Below are 20025 nucleotides of genomic sequence, written 5' to 3' on the forward strand. Positions count from 1 at the left end.
GAGCCTTTTCCATCTGATTCACTCCCCAAATGCCTGCAGCAGCCAGGGCTGGGTCCAGCTGAAGCCAGGAGCCTGGAGCCTGGAGCTTCATCTAGGTCTTCTATATGGGTTTCAGGGGTCCAGGCACTTGAACTATCATCTGCTGCCCCCCATCCACCCAGGATAAATTAGCTTGGAGCTGGATTGGAAGCAAAGGAACCAGGATTCAAACCAACACTCCAGCATGGGATGTTGGCATCCCAAATAGCGGCTTAATCCGCTACGGCACAAAAAGTTTGCAAAAAACAGATTATTCTTCCTCCTCACATAAAGACACCACATGGGTCATGTTCACTGTTGGGAACACTCTCAGGGAGTGAGGTGTAGAAGGGAACTTAACAATGCACGGCTTGCAAAACTGCATCTCTCTGCACGACAATTCTTACCGACATGGAAAGAATGTTCACTGCTTTTGTGGAATTCTCCAGCTGGAGACTGAAAATAGCACTATCCAAGCTAACAGGAAAACTAAGAGCAGAGCAGAGGAGGTCTGACACACAACTTCAGTGATGTTGCTAAGGGAACACACCCGCAGCACCCCTGCAGCCTCCCAGGCCCACTCCTGAGACCATGGAAGTAACAGTCCAGACCCCTTATTGTTTTAGTTTTCATGTCTCAGCGGCCTCTCCTCCACTGGGAGCCAATCTGGCATCTGGTGTGAAATGGGGGCAACATGGAGAAGAAAAAAAGATCTCTTGATTCTTACACAGACTTAAGGGAGAAATCTCATTCACAAAACTCCTGGAAATATGGCCGAGGAAGGAAATTTCCCAACTCATTCGATAGGGCCAGCATCGCTCTGATGCCCTGCCACATAAAGAAATCCTAAGAGAACAGTGGACGGATGTGCCGCATGAACTCAGATGCAGAAATTCTAGAGATAACAGTAAATTCAGGACTTAGGAGAAGGATGTAATGCATTGTGAACAAGGAGGGCTTATTCCAGGAATGCCGGATGGGAGTCGGTTTAGCAATCAACCCCTGTCATTCACCATGGAGACACTACAAAGGAGAGGAAGCTTATGGTCAGCTCCATGGAGGAGATGCTAAAGTTTTTCAGAAAAGCAAGACGGAAGGAAACTTCTTTAGTCCGGCAAAGATAACTAACACCATATCTAACTAACGGTGAAATACTGACAGCTCTCTCCCCGCTGCTGTTGTCTCGGTTCCCAGCTAGTATGGCAAGGCAAGGAAAACCACAAGTAAGTGTAAGGATCGAACAGGATGGAAAAAAAAATCTTCCATCATTCACAGGTGATGCATTTTGGATCACAGCATGCCTTAGCAATCTACTAGAAATAACAAGAGAGGAACAAGTACATTTAGCGACACTGCTGGGTTGTCAAGCTCACCTGTCAGGAGTGGAGACCTTTTCCCTGCCGTTTGGGTATTTATAACATCATTCATGAGTCAGACAATCATCAACTTAAAAACTAACCTGCTACAGATTTATTGAACGTGGCGTCCTGCCTGCGGCTGCCATGACAAAGCCAAAGCACATGATCCCTGGGCCTTCTACGGCCTACAGGCTGGACCCTGTTGACCTCTGCCCTAAGTGATAAAATTAGCCATATTTCTACACCCAGCCAGTGTCAGGGATCAGGAAGTAAAAGAGGAAACCACATGTGCTAAGATCAAAAGTGCCAAATACCCAAGAATGACTCTAAGGGTTGCTAAGACGTCTACGCTGTGCACGGAGCGGCTCCGTGAAAGAAGCAGAGAGAAGCCGAGGGCCCACGTCAAAGTGGGGGTGGCCTACGCTGGTGCGTGCAAAGGTTCAGTGCAGGAAAGACATCATTCTGCCCCAAACTGATCCAGACGCCTGCGCTGTCCCCAAACCCTCATACTGAAATTACTTATCCATAGTCACACCTCCCTTCATTCACATATTTAAGCAAATAATGCAAATATCACAAGCTTTCACAAATGAGAAAATTTATGTCTTAATCCTGGGAAGTTTGCTTTCCTTGTACAAAGTGATGCACGTAGAACAAGCACCATGGCCAATCTAGAGCGTGTGTGAAGACGTGGTGTACGTGTGTGTGTGTGTGTGTGTGTGAAAGACACAGCCTGGAGCAATAGGCTTTAGGACTAATTTTGTCAATGCTTTTGAATCTCGAACTGTGTGAGTATTCCACTTACAAAAAAATCTTTCACAAAAACCTCTTAGATTGAAAACGACATGGAACAAACCCAAACACATTCCTGCCAAGACGAGTTGGAAGAACGGCTTTGTCTCAAGGGACTTCAGAAGTCAATACTGCCACTGAAAATTCCAAGTGGGTTCCCTTTTGAGTACCAAATGAAATACACAAGTAGTTTAGGAAATTAGCACTTTTAGCTGTGTCATATGTACTGATATTTGAAATGATAAGATAAAGCAAATACATAATTATTCCAATGATATTCGGAATCCAAAATGTACTGGGTGAGAAAAAAAAAAGACAATTAAAAATCAAAGGAAGTAAGTGAAAACATTGCTTTGTTATCAATGAGTTATTTCATTTCAGTTAAATAGTGCATATCTGCATGTGTGTGCCTAGAAAGATAAGAAAACCAAACACTAAAGTTAGTTAGCAGTGGTGTTTGGGTGCCACAAATACGGTGTTTTCACATTATTTACACTTCTGCTTATTTCTATTTCCTAATTCTCTGTAATGCCTAAGTGCTACATTGAAACCAAAATAGAAACACCACAGTTCATTTCCCTAATGATGCTCCCATTATAATCATCCCAGAAATGAACAAATGTGGCCACGTTCGTGGAAAGGCCACGGGCCTGCTGTGCTGAGTTCTGTGTTTGGGATTGACTGCACAGAAGAGCTGTCTCCTTGGAGGCTCCCAGAACGGAGCTTGGACGAGGCCAGCAGTGGGGGCGGGAGCTGGGAGACTTACTTCTTCATTTGGTAGTAGCCCTTCTTCACGGTCCCAAAGTTGCCGGAGCCCAGTTCTTTGTCTTCCAGGGTCAGCAGCTTCCGGTCCAAGTAGACCTCTTTGGGTCTGATCTCCTCGGGGTCAGCATACGGGCTCTCGTACACTTCTGTGTCCATGGGCATGGCTTCCCTCTGGGGACCTGCAGCACAGTCAAGAAGCACACCCCCCACCCCAGGGCTGGATCATTCCTGAGTTCGACTGAGCACAGCTCTTAACCCACCTGTGCTCACAACACACCATCTCTGGGTACTGAGAACTCAAGGCGGGGGTGGGGGCATCAGCAAAGGGTCATCCACACCAGAGCCAGCCGTGGAGAGGCCCTGCCCAATGGCTGGGGTAGCTTCAGACCTGGTCTGAGAATTCTCTGATGCTCGTGCCACTGAGATGTGCAGCTGGCGTTAGCCACCTCCCCACCCGCCCCCTTGCCACAGTGGCTTTCGTAAGTGTGTCAGCAGAAGTGAACATGCGGCTTCCCAGGGGCGGCTAGGACAGGCCGTGTGACAAGCAGCACTACCACCCCGTGCCCTGCAGCGCCACGGGCTTTTGTTTCTTTGTGGCCACCTCCCTCTGGAAGCCTTCAGACACCCACCAGTGGTGGGGAAGCTCCCGCAGGCCCACTTGCAGAGACCAATCACAGAGGGCCTGAGACTCGGTGCAGACAGAAGAGGCCAGCCAGTCGCCGCTTACCCTGGGCTCACCTCCACCCCTGCTGGCCCAGCTCCTGCCACCAGCTGGTGGTAACAGACCCTGAACAACAACCGCCCAGCTGAGCCTTGCCCAGTTTTCTGGCCTACAGGACAGAACTAATTAAAGAACCGGCATTCTTTTAAGTCAATAAATAGCAATCAATAGATCCAGCTAATGAATTAAAAATTGGGCCTCCTACAGACCCAAGATCTCATTTCTGAGAACCAGTCAGGGAGGGGGTGTGGAGTTGCTCCTGGGCGTGTTATTTTCCCAAACTGTATCCTCTCATGGATTTCCCTAAGCACGTGGAGAATTCTAGAAACTTCACCCATTGCTGCACCTTTTGCAGACACTGACCCGGGCATACAAGCCTCTTACCAAGAACATGACCTCCTGCAGGTAGAAACTTTAGGGTAAGCAGGAGGTACAAGGAATTCTGCAGCAGCAGCCTGGAGGTGTTCAACACGACCCATTGATTGTGGGGAGGCCTGGGAAAGGACCATTTTGCCCTACAGAACACGCGACACCTGCTGCCAGCCACTGGGCGACAGGGCTGCTCACCGCCAACCATCGCTATACAAGCTGAAGTTATAGACAAGGCGGGTGGGTTCCTACGCCCAGTCTGCAGGCTTCAAGGCGCCTACACTATGAACAAGCGGTAAATACAGGCATCTCTTACCTCTGTCTGGCTCGTAGGGGTTGTACGAGATGCTACTGTCCGGCCGGCTCCCTTGGGGCGGGGGTGGCTGCAGCACACACAGGACAAACATGTCACTTTCTATCATCCACACACTGTTGAGTTGATCTGCATATTTTTAACTATCAACTCATCACATTGCAACGTATGCAGGGGAGACAATGAGCTAGGAAGACAGACACGGAAAGAGCAGCATTGATCTCATTCTTCTGGCAACTGTTTGGATTCTGGGAGCACGGGATCAAGCTTGTGCTGCTGAACCCCGGGGCTCAGCCAGGGCGTGCAGGGGGACGCGAGAACTCTCCGCTTAGCCAGAGTCCCCGCCCCTCCTTACTGCCGTTCACCTATTTCCTACTTCCACCTGCCAAAAGTGCAAGAGGATTTCTATCTCTTGTTCCCTCTGGATTTCTGCTCCTCCTTCAACTCTTCCCCTTTGCTTTTTATCTTATGTGGACATACGCTTTATGTCACGTGGAAGTAACTCCCACAGAAAAGTAAACACCCCCTAGCGGCTCCCACTTACTGCCCCACTCCACGGGGACAGGTATGCATGCCAGTCCCCGGCTGATCCTTATCTCCCATGGCGATCTGGCAACATTTGGGTCCATGCCAGAGGTGGCACAGGCCAGGGAGCTGAAGAGGAAGGCTGGCTGCCATGCACCCGGGACTACAGGGAGCCACTACTGGGGCTGTTGCTGAGTATGGCAGTCACCGGCCCTGTGAGATGGGGAATCCTCTTTGTCCCCCTGACGGAAGGCAACTCTTCCCGGTACCCACTGCAGTACCCAGAGCTCATCTGAAACAAGGCTTTGCTCGCTGTTATTAAGGGCGAGCTCCCCTTTTATTGAATTTGTCATTTCTCAAATAAATTAGCAATCTGCATCATGAAATGACTGGGGAACAAAGCCTGCTCCTTGTATTCCTAGGAAGTTTCCTTTTGAAAATCCTTATCTCAGGGCCGGCGCTGTGGTGTAGCAGGTAAAGCCGCCGCCTGCAGCCCCAGCATCCCATGTGGGCGCCGGTTTGAGTCCCAGCTGCTCCACTTCCTATCCAGCTCTCTGCTAAGGCCTGGGAAAGCAGTGGAAGATGGCCTAAGTCCTTGGGCCCCTGCACTCGCATGGGAGACCTGGAAGAAGCTCTTGGCTCCTGGCTTCGGATCGGCCGAGTTCCGGCCATCTGGGGAGCGATCCAGTGGATGGAAGACCTCTCTCTGTATCTCTCCCTCTGTCTGTAACTCTGCCTTTCAAATAAATAAATAAATCTTTAAAAAGAAAAAAAAAAAAAGGAAAGAAAATCCTTATCTCAAATCTTCCTGATCGGCCTTCATGCCCAAATCAGAACAAGGTTTCCCAGGACACTTAGTCCCCAGGAAAAGCACCACTCACTGCCCTTCCACCCCCGTGGTTGAATGAGTTGAGCAGCAATTTTTACAACCGTGCACCTTATCAGTGTCCAAACACTGGCCGTGAAGACGTGAGATACTGCGTGACTCTGCAGAAATTTGAACAGAGGCATTAAGCTTCGCACCACACAGCCCCTCGTCTTGCAACCCGCACTGACTCCCCGTGTGCTGTGCTGACGTTACAAGCCAGCAACCCAAAATAGTACAACGAAGCCACCATGCGTGAGGCCCGCCGGCGGCCGTGTGACTCCCAGCCTCCCGACTGCTCCCCTCTCCTGCTGACTCCTGAGTGTCACGGAGCCTGGCGCTGCCTACAGAAGGCAGGCCCTTCTGCTGAGGCCACAGGGTATCTGTCCGATCTGTCGAGGGGTTGTCGCTGAAGCCATTTGCTGCCACACTGCCTCTCTCAGCACTCCTGCTGAACGGTTTAAAAGAAGTAGCTAGCTGTATCCCCCCGCCCCACTCTGCTCTGGTGAGTGGCGGGGTTGGAGAATGTTCTCTGTGGGAGACACAGACAGGGTTCTCTCTGTGTTAGCAGAGCAGGGGGAACTTTATGATGGAGATGAAGGGATGCAGGCTTCCTCTCCCCTCCCCCCGCCCCGAGTACTGATGGGACAGAAGCTGGCTGAGGGCAACGGGTGCTCCATGAGGGCTCTGGCAAGAAGCATCACAACCACTTGGAACAGTGCTACAAGTGATTCACAATTTAATCATAAAATCCTAAGGAAAAATATATGGCTGACCCGTGTGATCACTACTTGTTATCACTCTTCCTGCTTTGGATGTGATGTTTTCTATGCCAACGGTGTCACTTTTGCTGCTCAGAGAACAGGTGTACAGGTGCCAAGGACAGCCTGACAGTTCCTCCCCTTTTTACCTATGCTCAGAACAGGAGTCGCACCTGCAGGCTACCACCAGAGGGCACTAGCTACCCAGCTTTTAACGTTTCAACTCTCCAGGTAGAAACCATCAATCCACAATGACTAAACATCGCGTTCAATTATAAACGATGGTCTTTGGTCTCCTGTTGGTAAGGCTTAACAGAAATGTATCTGACAAATATTCTTCGAGTGCCTCTGTTTACGAACTAGGCATAGAACTGAAATACACGTGTCTTTTGGTGCCCTGAAATATGAAATCCGTGTGTATGTGGAGTCTTCAAAAATGTCATGGAAATTTGCATAGTATGAAAAAAATGCATGGATGTATCCATTTTTTGCACGGAAACACACTTATCTTTAAATTCCATTTCCATGAATTTTTAAAAGAACGCCTGTATGTCCTAATGTCTATTTTGTGAACTTTAAATTTTATTCCAGTTTCTTGAAAGACATTTTCAAATTAGGCAATAACAGTCAGCAAACGGCAACATACTAAGTGACAAGAAAAGCCAACTGGCTTCAGGCACATTGGCTGTGATAAGCTAGGTGTGGCTCCCAGTCTTTGCAGGAACACCCAATGTCCAATGGGGAATAAGACCCCCTGGCTAATTGTGTACCTAGACACAAATTTAAAAGCCTTGCCATCAGTGTGTGCATTGAAATCCTGGGACACATTTTGGCTAAACCATCTAGACAGGGTGACTTTGAAATGCGAAGCTGACTGACAGTCTTGGTCTTTGGTTCTACAGGGTGCTATTGTTCAAGTCCCGCCCATTTCCCCCAGTAGAAGGATAAGGCCAACTTCTTAAGTGAATAAAGAAAAAAAAAAAAAACAAAACAGGACTCATCATTGGAGGGATTTTTTAAAATTAAGGTCTACCAGTACTTGTATTCTTTAGGCGAACACATCTCTATTTCATACGGATAAATATGTCACTATTTCTAAAGTTTAAAATGCATCTGCCCCTTAATTTTTATTATGAAAATTTCAAATTATTTGATTAATAATGTTTAAGACAAAGCATGCTGTTCATGAGCTATCTAGATGCAAGAGCTCATTCAAGTTCTAACGTGTGTTTTCCCCCTAAATTACTAAGAACAGCTAATTACACTGAGCAAATTAACAAGTTCAGGAAACTGATTTACCTCTCAGCTAAACAGATGGAATAATTGACATCATGCCCACAATTGTTTTCTCATGACTGGCTAGATCATGGTTAGTTCCCCATCTGTCTGTGAAAACATAAATATTACGTCTTCTAAAATATTCCTGATAAGTAACAGAAGTATTTTTAATTCATTGCCTACATCATATAATCCTGCCCCTTTATAATCACCTATTGATATTTTTGACTGCTATGAAACTCAATAGCTATGTCAAAATTGTTATGAATGTAAGTAGGCAACAATTGGTCTCTTCTCTTGCTCTCTCTCTCTCTCAGCCAGGAAAGTACTTTCATGATATTAATCAGATTCATTCCTTTCTAATATTTGATTCTCCCTTTTAAAACATTGCTTTGAAATGTGAACAGGATGTTGGAGCCAGAAGACAATCCAGGTAAGCAGGTTGACTGACAGCATTCCGGTCACGTGCTGCTGTACCCTCTTATCAGTGCTTCCATGGCAAGTGGGCAGGTCCCGGCGTCTGCTGCCCAGTGGGCCCAGTAAGGCTGACACATTTCCTGCTGGGTGACTCCTTGGCTAATGGCCACTGTTGTGTAATCCCGTGTGACAGCAGCCAGTCCTTGTGGGCTGTGTGCTGGTCACGTGGGCTGCTGGTGCTGTCGCCGCTTTCCTGTCATCTACCAAGATTCTCTGCCCATTATCCTGCTCGTTGACCTTCCTTATTGATTTATAGAAGCTATTATTATATTAATGCTATTGGCTGTACAGAGGCCATCATTACTAATATGTGGTCCAATTGTTTATTTCTCTTGATGATGTGATTGCTTTTATTCAACGTATATGTTTATTTATATTTCATTGTACTTACAGAAACTTGCTTTCAGCTTCCCTATACATGAGCTCTTTCAGTCTAAAGTTCACTCAAGCTTATTTTCTAGGCATTTCTTTAGTTACTGTGAGTGATCCAAGTTAGCGGACACCTACTGAGAGAATGACACAGGGTGGGACTGGGGCTTGTGTCTCCTAAGACCGCTTTCCTGTTTGGGGGGTGGGTGGGTTCTCAGTGCATCATCCTGGCTAGCCGGATGATAGTTATTGAATCGAACAGTAATCCAGGTGCTGCCGGGAAGACATTTTGCAAAATAATTACAGTGGATTTATCATGTGAATCAGTGGATTTACATAAGGAAATTGTCCTGGTGAACCTGATTTCATCTGCTGAGAGTCTTTAAAAAGAGTTAAGAGTTTCCCAAGACCTGGAAAGAGATAGCGAGAGCAAGAGAGAGAGAGAGAGAGGGAGAGAGAGAGATGGGGAGAGGCTGCACCAGTGAACAATAACTCTGGCCATGCCTGAGAGGCTATCTCCTGACCCTCATCATGCACCCAAAAGCCTGCCCTGTAGACACTGGATTTGCCTAGCCAGCCCCAGCAATGACGTGGTCTTTGTAATAAATCAATGCATGTGTGGATACACGTATGTAATGAGTCTGTGTTGTACATGTATGTAAAATACATCTCCACATGCAGAAATATATTAATTCACGTATATGTACAAGGGTACTTCAAAAAGTTTACAGGAAAAGGTAACTCAAAGATAAATGTACTTTGGTGCAAAAAGCACTTGAAAGTCAGGGATGCATTTTCTCACTATGCATTCTCTGAAGTTTTTGAAGATTCCTTGATGTGGCTGTAAATATGTGCACGTATGTACAGATGTGTGTATATGTGTGCAGGTCACATACACACTACACCTGTGCATGTGTGTGTCTGTTTCACAAGCAGTCTCCTATGGGCCAAGCTGCTTTGGTTGAAGTCTGAGTGATACACTTGGATTTACAGAATTATTTTAGGATTTTATTTATTTGAGAGGTAGAGTTATATAGACAGTGAGAGGGAGGACAGAGAGAAAGGTCCTCCATTCACTGGTTCACTCCCCAAATGACCGCAATGGCTGGAGCTGCGCTGATCCAAAGCCCAAAGACAGGTGCCTCTACCTAGTCTCCCAAGGACTTGGGCTATCCTCCACTGCTTTCCCAGGCCCTAGCAGAGAGCTGGACTGGAAGAGGAGCAGCCGGGACTAGAACCGGAGCCCATAGGATGCTGGCACCACAGGCGGAGGATTAACCTACAGCACCACAGCGCCAGCCCCTGATACCACAGAATTAAGACAAGCATAACATGCTGTATGTAATCTGTTCACAGTGAAATCACCCACTGCTGGGCCTGCACATGGGCTGGGGCTGAGCTGGCATACGGGCTTCAGGCCATGATAAGTAGCATGATCAATTAAAAAGTGGAGTGAGGGGCTGGCGCTGTGGCACAGAGCGTGAAAGCCCCAGCCTGCAGTGCTGGCATCCGACATGGGCGCTGCTTTGAGTCCTGGCTGCTCCACTTCCGATCCAGCTCTCTGCTAATGTGCCTGGGAAAGCAGTGGGAGATGAGATATCTCTGTCTCTCTCTCTTTCTGCCTTTGAAATAAATAAACATTTAAAGAAAAATAGGAGAAACAAACCCTTCTTTTCACTTTTCTGCAAAATTTGATCATACAGCAAAATCTAGAAATCCATCAGACATCAACATTACTGCCTCAAAAAGAAAAACCTTTTTCTGGGGCCTGTGCTGTAGTGTAATGGATTAAAGCCCTGGTCTGCAGTGCCAGCATCCCATATGGGTGCCGGTTCGGGTCTCGGCTGCTTCACTTCCCTTCCAGCTCTCTTCCATGGCCTGGGAAAGCAGTAGAAGATGGCCCAAGTCCTTGGGCCCCTGCACACACGTGGGAGACCCAGAAGTAGCTCCTGGCTCCTAGCTTCGGATCAGCTCAGCTCCGGCCATTGTGGCCATCTGGGGAGTGAACCAGCGGATGGAAGACCTTCCCCCCACACCCCTACTCTCTCTGCCTCTCTGTAACCCTTCCTTTCAAATAAATAAATGAATCTTTTTAAAAAAAGAGAGAGAAACCTTTTTCTAGTCCTCGAGATCTATTTCTTTTTTATGTGTTATATTTAAACTACTTTTTTTCCTGTTAGGTTGGAAATCTGCCAATAATGAAGTTATTAAAGAATATTAGATGGGGAGTTAGGGTAAACCAGCAGTCAGAATGGTGAATTCTGATGAATTCTGTGTTAGCCTCTCACAGCGATAATGAAGCCCTCGCTATCTGTCACCTCTCTAGCTTCCGTCACAAGCACACATGGCCAGCCACCCCTCACAGCATCATTTACACAATCCATTGCTTTCCCATTGCAACACGTGGCTCTGGCAACCCAAAGGTAAGCTGGCTGTCTTTCTGCGACCAGAATGAGCCGCCACCATCACGCTGACCGAGGACTTCGCAGCCCCGCTACAGCAGAGAGAGCGTGCGGACACGGATGCACGGGACCGCCACTCGACGGGGGGACCCACAGGAAAAGCACAGGGCGCACCTCGAGCGCAGACTGCCCAGGACTGGCAGGTGCGCACGGCGGCTGCGCACGGCACAGGCGTGGAAGCAGAGCGGCGGGAGCGTGAACAAGAGACGCGTATGCAGGGCAGGCCAGACAGCCCGACGCGCGGGGAGTGCGGGTCAGTCCTACCACTTAGAGCGAGAGGGGACGCTTTAGCACCTTTTTGGAGCCAGGCTTTGGGAAGGAGTAAGATTTGATTCTGGAGATTATTCCACCCGCCGACCACGTCTAGAAACCATAACGGCAAAGAGGAACAGTAAATTTAGTCTCAGAAAACAAACACAGGGTCCTTCCTGTGACAATGACATCCTAACTTGCTTCTGTAATCGCACCACCAGCCCCTCCCCACCCTACCAATGCGATGTGTCATGGGCAAAGCCTGGTCATTTGGAATGCTTCCAGAAAACCTTGCTACTGGGGCACAGGGACCTAGAAAAACATTAGGGAAATATTTGCCACGGAAGGGCTACCCAATAAAAGCTACAGCAGTCGGCAGCTGGTGTTGCCTAAGCATCATTAAGCCCTAAGCTGAAGGCAAACCACTCTTCCGAAGCTTCAGCTACACTTGAATGCTCAGGTGTATTGCATTGCTTCCAAGGTGTTTGGGGAAATTTGCTGAGTAGCACACTTGGGGCACCTGCCATTTTTCTGCATGTTTTTAGCATTCAATAAAAATGTATTCCAAAGTATTTAACTTCTTGAAGCGACTGGGCGATGCCTGGTTAAATATGGGGCTTGATCATCTCTTAAGGTTTTAAGCCCTAACCCTTCTTCCATCTCAAAGGAAAATGGGTCTGCTCCATGGAGCACAGAATATTAATATTTGGCTGCCAGGCCCATGAGTGCTGTCAAGGGTAAAATGAAGAGCCAGCTCCGCAAGGACCCTGCGTTTTAGATGCTGGATCCAAAGTTCACTGGTATTTCAGCAAGTCCAAGTGCCCCCAGTTGGAGGACAAGTGACTGCCCCTGCATGGGCACCCCTGCCCCGCCAGCTCCAATGTGGACGAATCTCCTACAGGAGGTAGATGTAGATTTGAGTTTCTGTGGACTTTATTTGTCAGGGCTTAGCAGGCAAAAAGTCAGGTGAAGATGGCATTAAAGGGCATTGCCAAGTCCACACTGACGCAGGAAACCCATTCCTGCTTTGAGTATAAATCCACACATCAGCTCCTGAGAGTCTGCAGGGAGAGGAGAAAAGGCTTCTCCCCCTGCACGGGCATCAGCCATGCCGCGAGAAAAGCCCCACGGAGGTGTGCACTGGCCACATTCTCACTGGTGCGGATTGGGAGGTGAGCCCTGGCCAAGCCTGCCCTACTCCATCTGTCTCAGTGGGCTTCTCTTATCTCATCCCAGGAAGCCTTCCATCAACCTTTAGTTGAACCAATTCATGCAGACAGGCCAAGTCCCCTAGGAACAACGTGGCATCTGATCCGACCGAAGAGCAGGGCCAACAACCTCAGGGAGACATCTTGTCTACCAGCCATGTTACACTGACCATGCACGTGGCCCGTGGGTGACACACATCTGTCGTCAGAGGTGGCTCATCAGATCTAGTGGGAGGCCTTTTCTGACTTAACATTGGCTTTCATGTTCATTTTAGAAAATGGGGAGAAGCCAAGAAATTCACTCAACTTGGCAGCTTTAACAGTGCCCTGATGTCCACCTAACACCCACTAGACCCCCCCAAGTCAGCAAGGGGCTTGTTTGCCTACTACTCCCGTTACTTTTCAACTCTATTAGCAATGGCTTCACCTGCAGATTATTTCTAATAACACTTACCGCAGGATGGGAGCTTGGAAGTTGTGGGCGAGCGTCAAAATTAACATTTCCTGATTAGAAAGAGCATGGACAATTATTGCAATAGCATGGAACCACCTCCTTACAGATCAAGCAGCGTGACAGACATGGCTGCTCGAGAAATAGATACACCTTCTGCACAGCTTCCCTTCTAATACCTGTTGCATACATGCAGTTAACATGAATTCATTTTTCATTTTAATTTTTGGCTATTTTTGGGTCCACGAGAGCTAAAATTGGAGCGACCGGATATCATGTTTAATCCATCAGGAAAAAATCAGAACTGGTCCAACCTGAATTTGCAACAGGCCAAATCTACAATGAGTGGACAGTGACCAATGGGCAAAAAGCCGACACTCCCATGACTTAGCAACTCACCCATCTGCGCGCCAATTTTTTGACATGGAACCGTGAGGACTCGTAACAAACCATCGGGTTTGTAAGAATAATGCTCCACCAGCTGGAAGTAAGCAAGAGAGCGCAGTGAGTACGAGGGCAGGAAGTGGAGGCATCGGGCTGAGAGCCGCCGACTGCCCCTTGGGCTTCTGCGGTGATTGGAGCCCTCATGAGTCTGCGGTGTCCAGAGAGCCCACTCTACCAGCATGGCCAGAGGTGGACGCACACCCAAGGGTTTCCCTCTTGGGCAGGGGTCAGCAATCGTTTTCTGTAAAGGGCCAGTTTGTGCTAGGTTAGGCTTCTGTGGGCCTTTACCCAGTTATTTCTCATCAGCACAGAAACCATTGTCTGCATGGGCTACACAGGGACGTGCTGAGAGCCAGGTCTGCTCTGTGGCTCGCAGACCCTGATGGAAAGCAAAGAGTGTTTAAGTAGGCTAAGTGCAGCAATGGCCGACTCCCAGCACAGCAGGACTAGGGCCCTGGAGTCACGGCAGGGTATACGGGTACCTTATGGTGCTGGCAAGAAAAGCCAACAAAATCCTACACATGACAAGGGACAGTATGGCGGGCATTTCTGATGTACTTTCCTGAACACAGCGGCCAGGAAATACTCAACAAGGAACACTTAGTGAGGGTAGAATACTACAATATACCATCGGAATCGGTAAAAAAGAGAGAGGCCTCCCGGGAAGAGAGAGCTTTCCAACAATCAGAGGTGCTTGACACAAAGGAATTGTACAGCCCTGGGTGTGGTGAGTGGATGCCACGCATGCAAACAGTCATGGGGGAGAGGTCGAATCCTGTATGAGGGTCAGCCTGGTGCCCAGGAAGGCCAGCCTTGCTTCCTAGGCTCCCTTAATCTCCACCAAGAGAGACTTGCTTTGCCTGAGGATGGCACCTGCCATTGAGAGCCCTCTAGAACATCCCCCAGGTCCAAGAACTGGCTGCTGTATGCCTGCTTCCCCTGGCTAGCCATGCCTTGTTTTGTGTACCTTTGTCAGAAAGGCTTGTCCAGTTGCCATGTGTCCTAGCATCCGAAGGCCTGTTGTTATACCCTGGAAGGGCCTGTGGTTACGCCCTGGACAATCATCATCTTGGCACACGGAGACCTGTGTGGCCCTGGACAGGCATCAGAACCTTGCAGAGCCCGGTGCATCTGACATGATGGTCCCCAGGTCCCCAGACAAGTGCTTCTCTGCCATGAGTCACCTGAGGCTGGAACATAGGCTCTGGTGCAGCAGATGGGGCAAAGCCTGGGGGTGTGTTTCTAACAAGCAGGGGCTGCTGCTGGTCCGGGGGCCACCCGGTGGACGGTGGGCAGCGCAGGCCTGCTCATTTCTGTCTCCGGGACATGTCTCTGTGCTCCGCCCCTGAGGACCGGGGAGGGGCCGAGCTGTACCTGCCAGAGTGTGTCGAACTTCTTCCCCTCTGGGATGGAGAGCTTCCCGGTCTTGTCTTTGTCGATGCGGTAGTGCAGCACCTTCCCCTCGTGCAGCAGGCACAGCGCATAGGACCCGTTGTTGTCTCTGGCCCTGATCCTGCAAGAGAGGATACCACTCTATCAGTCCCACCGGACCAGCTCCAGGCGCACCCTGGTTGGTGTGGGCAGTGGGCACTCTCCATGAATCGCCAGTGGGGAGAGAGAGCTGTGGGCAGCAGTACTGAGCCTCAGGGTCAAGGGCTCTGCCCAGCACACCCAGGAAGGCCTGGCTTACAGCCCAAAGATGATGTCAGTGGGCTGGCAACAAGGGAATGGTAGCAGGGTGAGGATGCACCATGGCTAGGCTCCAGCAGGGCCTGGGGAGCCAGGGGCTCACTCAGGAGAACCGGGGGTTGTGTGGGCAGTAACACAACCCAGGTACGAGCTCACACAATGCTCGTAAAGGACTCACCTTCTTTCCCCCGCTGAGGTCTGTGTTCAGGTCAGATCCACAGATGGTACAGGGGTGCTTGATGGACATTTTAACTGGGAAGGGTCCAAGACCACAGATGGAGAGCTGGGAAGGCCTCCATTCCCCAGTGCTTCCCTCACTCCTCCCACCTGCCCACGGCTGGGAGGGAGGTACCAGGCAGTAAGCAATGCGTGCCCATGCACCATTCTCAGGCTATACAGCACCCTGTCCCCAGCTGCCAGGGGGCATCTATGGGCATCTATCAGATTTCTGATGCCCCCTCTGGCTTGCAGGAGGTCACATCCAAGGCCACAGGAGAACTGATACAGGGGACATGTGTGGGTGTTACTGAGGGATTTCTGAAGCCCTCTCTGGGTTGCAAGCCACCAGGAGAGTTGAGACAGGTTTTGGAGCACCTGTGGCCTCACTTTTCCCCCTGCTGGGCAGAGAAGGGCCACATAGAGGTTTGAAAGCTGGGTGATGCCACAGGGGACGGAAACCTCAAAAACAAACTTGTTTTCAAGCGGTACATGCACAGTGGACAGTGTGCCTCCACGCCCTGCTGCTCGGAGGACATACCCCAGTCCCTTCCTACCTCGGCAGGAGCTATTCTGACATTTTGCTGCTGTAAAGAGAGTCCCCTGGCTGCCAAACCAGCCGAGCCATCAGCACCGCAAAGTGTGAGCTCCCTTTTCACCGTCACATGGCCAATTCGAGGCAGGAGCTGGTTTCTGTTCAACCAAGCAAACCAAAGAAAAAGAACCACGCACAGATGCAGGGGCAACTGCTTTACACGGTGGCACGGTTTGTGCCTGCTTTGCTTATTTTGTAAACATCAGTGGCTCACAGACAGGAGCGTTTGGAACTACAGAGAATTATGCAGAGAGACCAATGCCCAGAGGTGGACTTGCCTGCCTGCAAAAATTGGCCATGGGAGGAAGATGACCAGAGGCCACCCAAATATAAATTGAGAGCCAAAGAGAAATACCCTGGCACAACCTTCACTCTGGCAAAAATAAAAATGATTGAAAAGTTCAAGTGCTGTGGAGACGAGGGAGCAGCAGGAGTTCCCATGTACAGTCACTGGGAGCATCAGGCAGTTTAACCACTTTGGAAGATACTGACAATGACCTCCTGACACGGAAGCTATGCGCACCCGTGGGGCTCAGCAAATTCACTCCCAAGCATAGGAGCTGCGTGCACAGTGCCCCCAGCCGATGTGCCGGGGTGTTCATGCCAGCTTTATCCGCACTTGCCAAAAACTTCACAACCTACATGCTTGTTGGCCACAGAGGGAATAAATACATCAGATGAGAAACTTAGCCGTGCAATAAAATATGATCAAGCAAAAAAGTGAACGCACGGCAGCCTTGTGAAGACAGCTGAGTCACACGAGCACAAAATACACTCCCCGATTCCATACGCACCAAGTTCCCTCACAGACAGAAGCCAACAGTTCTGTTTGGAGTTGTCCATCTAGCCAGGGCACACTCAACCCCGGGGCCCGGGATGTGGGACCTCCCAGAGGGGGCAGGTGGCTGGTGTAGTGGGGTGTGTTTATGTGTGTGTGTGTGTTTGTGTGTGTGTGGGGGGGGTATCTCCTGCAGCCCTAGCTCTGGTTTATTTTTTGATTAAGGTGGTGTTGGCTTGAGAATTCTTCATTAAGCTGCACCTCTATAGTTATGGCCTCATGTGTGTTTTGTAGTTCATAGTACAAATAGTATAAAGTAGAGCTGGGGGCAGGTGTTTGGCTTAAGGGTTTAGGTTCCGGTTAGGATGCCCATATCCCATACCGGAGTACCTGAGTTCAATACCCAGAGCGCCACTCCTGACTCCAGTGACCGGGCTCCTGCCACTGTGTGGAAGACCTGGATCCACTTCCTAGCTCCTTGCTTCAGCCCAGCCCAGCCCTGGCCGGGGAAAACATTTAGGAAGTAAACTGCTTATGGGAGCTTTCTGTCTGCCTCTCAAATAAATAAAGTTTATTAAAAAAAAAAAAACAGCTGGTCAAGGAGGAAACAAAGAAGTTAGAGAAGACCTTGCCTTTGGACCAGCAACACCTGCAAGTGTCCCACTCCCCGAGGCTGGCCAAGGGGATGTAGCAGCCCTACAGGGGATTCCCACCGGGCAGCCTGTGCAAGCTCCCAGCGTAACCAGCAGGTACCGCACACCCGTGGACAACGGCCTGAGCAGGCCCTCTGGCAGCTGGCAGGAAATGGGGGCGCAGAAGGGAAACCCGCAGGCCCAGCATCTGTAGGTGGCAAAGACCAGAAGGCTCAGCGACATCAACGGCCAACAACTGCGAGGTATCTGCTGGCTGCAGGCAGATCCTGGGCGGGGCTCTCGCTCATGTGACGTGGGAGGAAAACTGGGTTGGCAGCTGTGGGCTGGCCACCTCCTGATGCTGAGAAGTGTCCCTTGGCGGGGGGCATACCCACCCAGGTTTGGGATGAGAGCAAGGGCAAGTTTCCCTGTTCCTGTCTATTGGGGTTCAGTTGGCTCCAGGCTGTTCACGGGTACCCTCGAATATTTTCTGAACAAGATGTAAGCTACGAGATGTGTGTTTGGTTGTTACAAAGCCTGGGATTTCTGAGACTTGACCTTGAGGTCATGCCAAAGGACCATGCTTGGCCTCCTTGCAGCCTGGCCACTCCTCGGGCTGTGCTGGGCAGGCCTCACTACTGTAACTGTGAGAGCAGCAGGAGCTTTAATCCTGCTGGGGCACAGCCTGGAAGAACGGAAACCCTTCACCACCCTCCTGTGCCGTCCGGGGGGTGGGATCACGAGTGCTGGGGACGCCGGGCACCGGGGTGGGGTGGGGTGGGGAAGTGAAGACCCCAGTGGTGGGAAATGCTTGAGGCTGCCTGCCGTGGCTCCTGGGACATGGGCTGTGTCTGCTGCGGGAGCACATGCCAGCCCATGAGGCGTTCCCATTCTCCCCTGCTGCTTCTCCATGGCAGGTGCAGTGCCACGGGTAGGACACAGTGCACTGTGATAATGTGGCAGTGGGCCTGACGATGCAGGCAGCTCCTAAGTGACCAAAGGGTGGGTGGCACGTACAGCGTGGATACATGGGACGTAAAACGTCCCGGGCAGCTGGGAGGCGTCATGTGAGAGTCCGTGTACACTGCTCAGAGTGGGGTACAGTTTGTACCTTGTGAATGGTCTATTTCTGGAATTTTCCATATTTTCAGACTTTAGCTGGCCACGGCTAGCTAAAGCCATGGAAAGTGAAACCATGGACGGGTGGGGGCTGCTGTCGTGGCCCCATTTCCTTATTGAGTAAGCTGAGGATCAAGGGAAGAAATTAAGTTGTCTGACTCCCAGTGCTCCCATGGGGCAAGGCAGATGTGACAGAGGATACACCTGTCTCAAGCAGCCAACTCACACAGCGGGGGTGCTGCTGCAGGGACACACCCAGCTGCCAAGTGGGTGACCCGTGGAGGCGTCAAGGTGTCACGGCTCTTCATGCAGCCCAGGTAGGCACCAGGCAGCTCAAGCGGGCTCCCAAGGCCAGCAGCAGAGGCATCATGTGAGACCTTGTTGGAAATGCAAACTGTGGACCCTAACCCTGGTCTCGTAACCTAAAAACCAAGGGTGTGAGGGTTGCCGGTGTTGTGGCATAGAGGTTTGTGTCCCGGCTGCTCCACTTCTGATCCAGCTTCCTGCTAATGGCCTGGGGGAAGCAGTGGAAGATGGCCAAAGTACTTGGGCCTTTGCTATCCACATGGGAGACCTGGAAGAAGCTCCTGGCTCTTGGCTTTGAAGTGGCCCAGCCTTGGCTGTTGCAGCCATTTGGGGAGTGAACCAGAGGACAGAAGTGCTTGCTCGCTCTCTCGCTCTCTCTCTCTCTCTTCCTCCCCAATTCTGACTTTCAAATAAATTAATCTTTAAAAGAAATGAAAGGGAGTGTAACCCAACCCTGTGCTTTGCCCGGCCCTCCAGGCAGTTGGCAGACACAGGAGGCTGCCCCTCACCTCCTGTGGGTTTTGAGCACATCCGGGGAGCCCAACTGCAGGGACTGTATGCACTCTCCACTCTGTATCCTGGTTTAGGTTTGTTCCTTGCATTCAAGAAATACACGGCCGGCACCACGGCTCACTAGCCTAATCCTCCGCCCTTGGCGCTGGCACACTGGGTTCTAGTCCCAGTCGGGGTGCCGGATTCTGTCCCAGTTGTTCCTCTTCCAGTCCAGCTCTCTGCTGTGGCCTGGGAAGGCAGTGGAGGATGGCCCAAGTGCTTGGGCCCTGCACTCGCACGGGAGACCAGGAGGAAGCACCTGGCTCCTGGCTTTAGGGGCCATTTTGGGGATGAACCAACAGAAGGAAGACTTTTCTCTCTGTCTCTCTCTTTCTCACTGTCTAACTCTGCCTGTCAAAAAATAAATAAAAAGAAAGAAATATGCAAGTGTCTGTACATAGGAACTGTCACAATTCTCCAAGCAATGGGCCATTGTGTGAATCTGATTTTTTCACAGCTACTTTATGCTCAGATTGTCACTGAAAAGGATTAGGGATGCCCATTTCCCAAGAGAGTTGCCTGCCCGCCACTCAGGCCTCATGGTGAGCAGGAGACAGGGAGGGCATGGGCAACGACAAGGTTGTTAGGATAGTGAAGGGTGATGGCTGTCACATCGGCTGTCCTACGCCAGGTCCACCAGGTCCGCTCCTGGACAAGGTCCACATGGGTCTGACTTGTATGTCCCTGATTGTGGGTGGACACAACCTTCA

The 20025-nt window shown here is 50.2% G+C and overlaps 1 protein-coding gene across 2 annotated transcripts in view; it reads right to left on the bottom strand.

Moving 5' to 3' along the window:
- SYK (spleen associated tyrosine kinase) overlaps positions 1-20025 on the bottom strand; it is a 38394-nt gene that overhangs the window by 10728 nt on the left and 7641 nt on the right. Inside the window, exons 3-8 of one of the 2 annotated variants that reach the window (XM_062207119.1) lie at positions 14803-14941; positions 13384-13465; positions 12988-13037; positions 11368-11436; positions 4340-4406; positions 2935-3112 (exon numbers count right to left, since the gene is read on the bottom strand). In XM_062207119.1, coding sequence (XP_062063103.1) covers positions 2935-3112; positions 4340-4406; positions 11368-11436; positions 12988-13037; positions 13384-13465; positions 14803-14941 — 585 coding nt within the window. The remainder of the gene's footprint in view (positions 1-2934; positions 3113-4339; positions 4407-11367; positions 11437-12987; positions 13038-13383; positions 13466-14802; positions 14942-20025) is intronic. The other variant, XM_062207120.1, reaches the window with a different exon arrangement.

This window comes from Lepus europaeus, chromosome 12 (genome assembly GCF_033115175.1).
Source record: "Lepus europaeus isolate LE1 chromosome 12, mLepTim1.pri, whole genome shotgun sequence".
In the NCBI taxonomy this organism is placed as follows: Eukaryota; Metazoa; Chordata; class Mammalia; order Lagomorpha; family Leporidae; genus Lepus; species Lepus europaeus.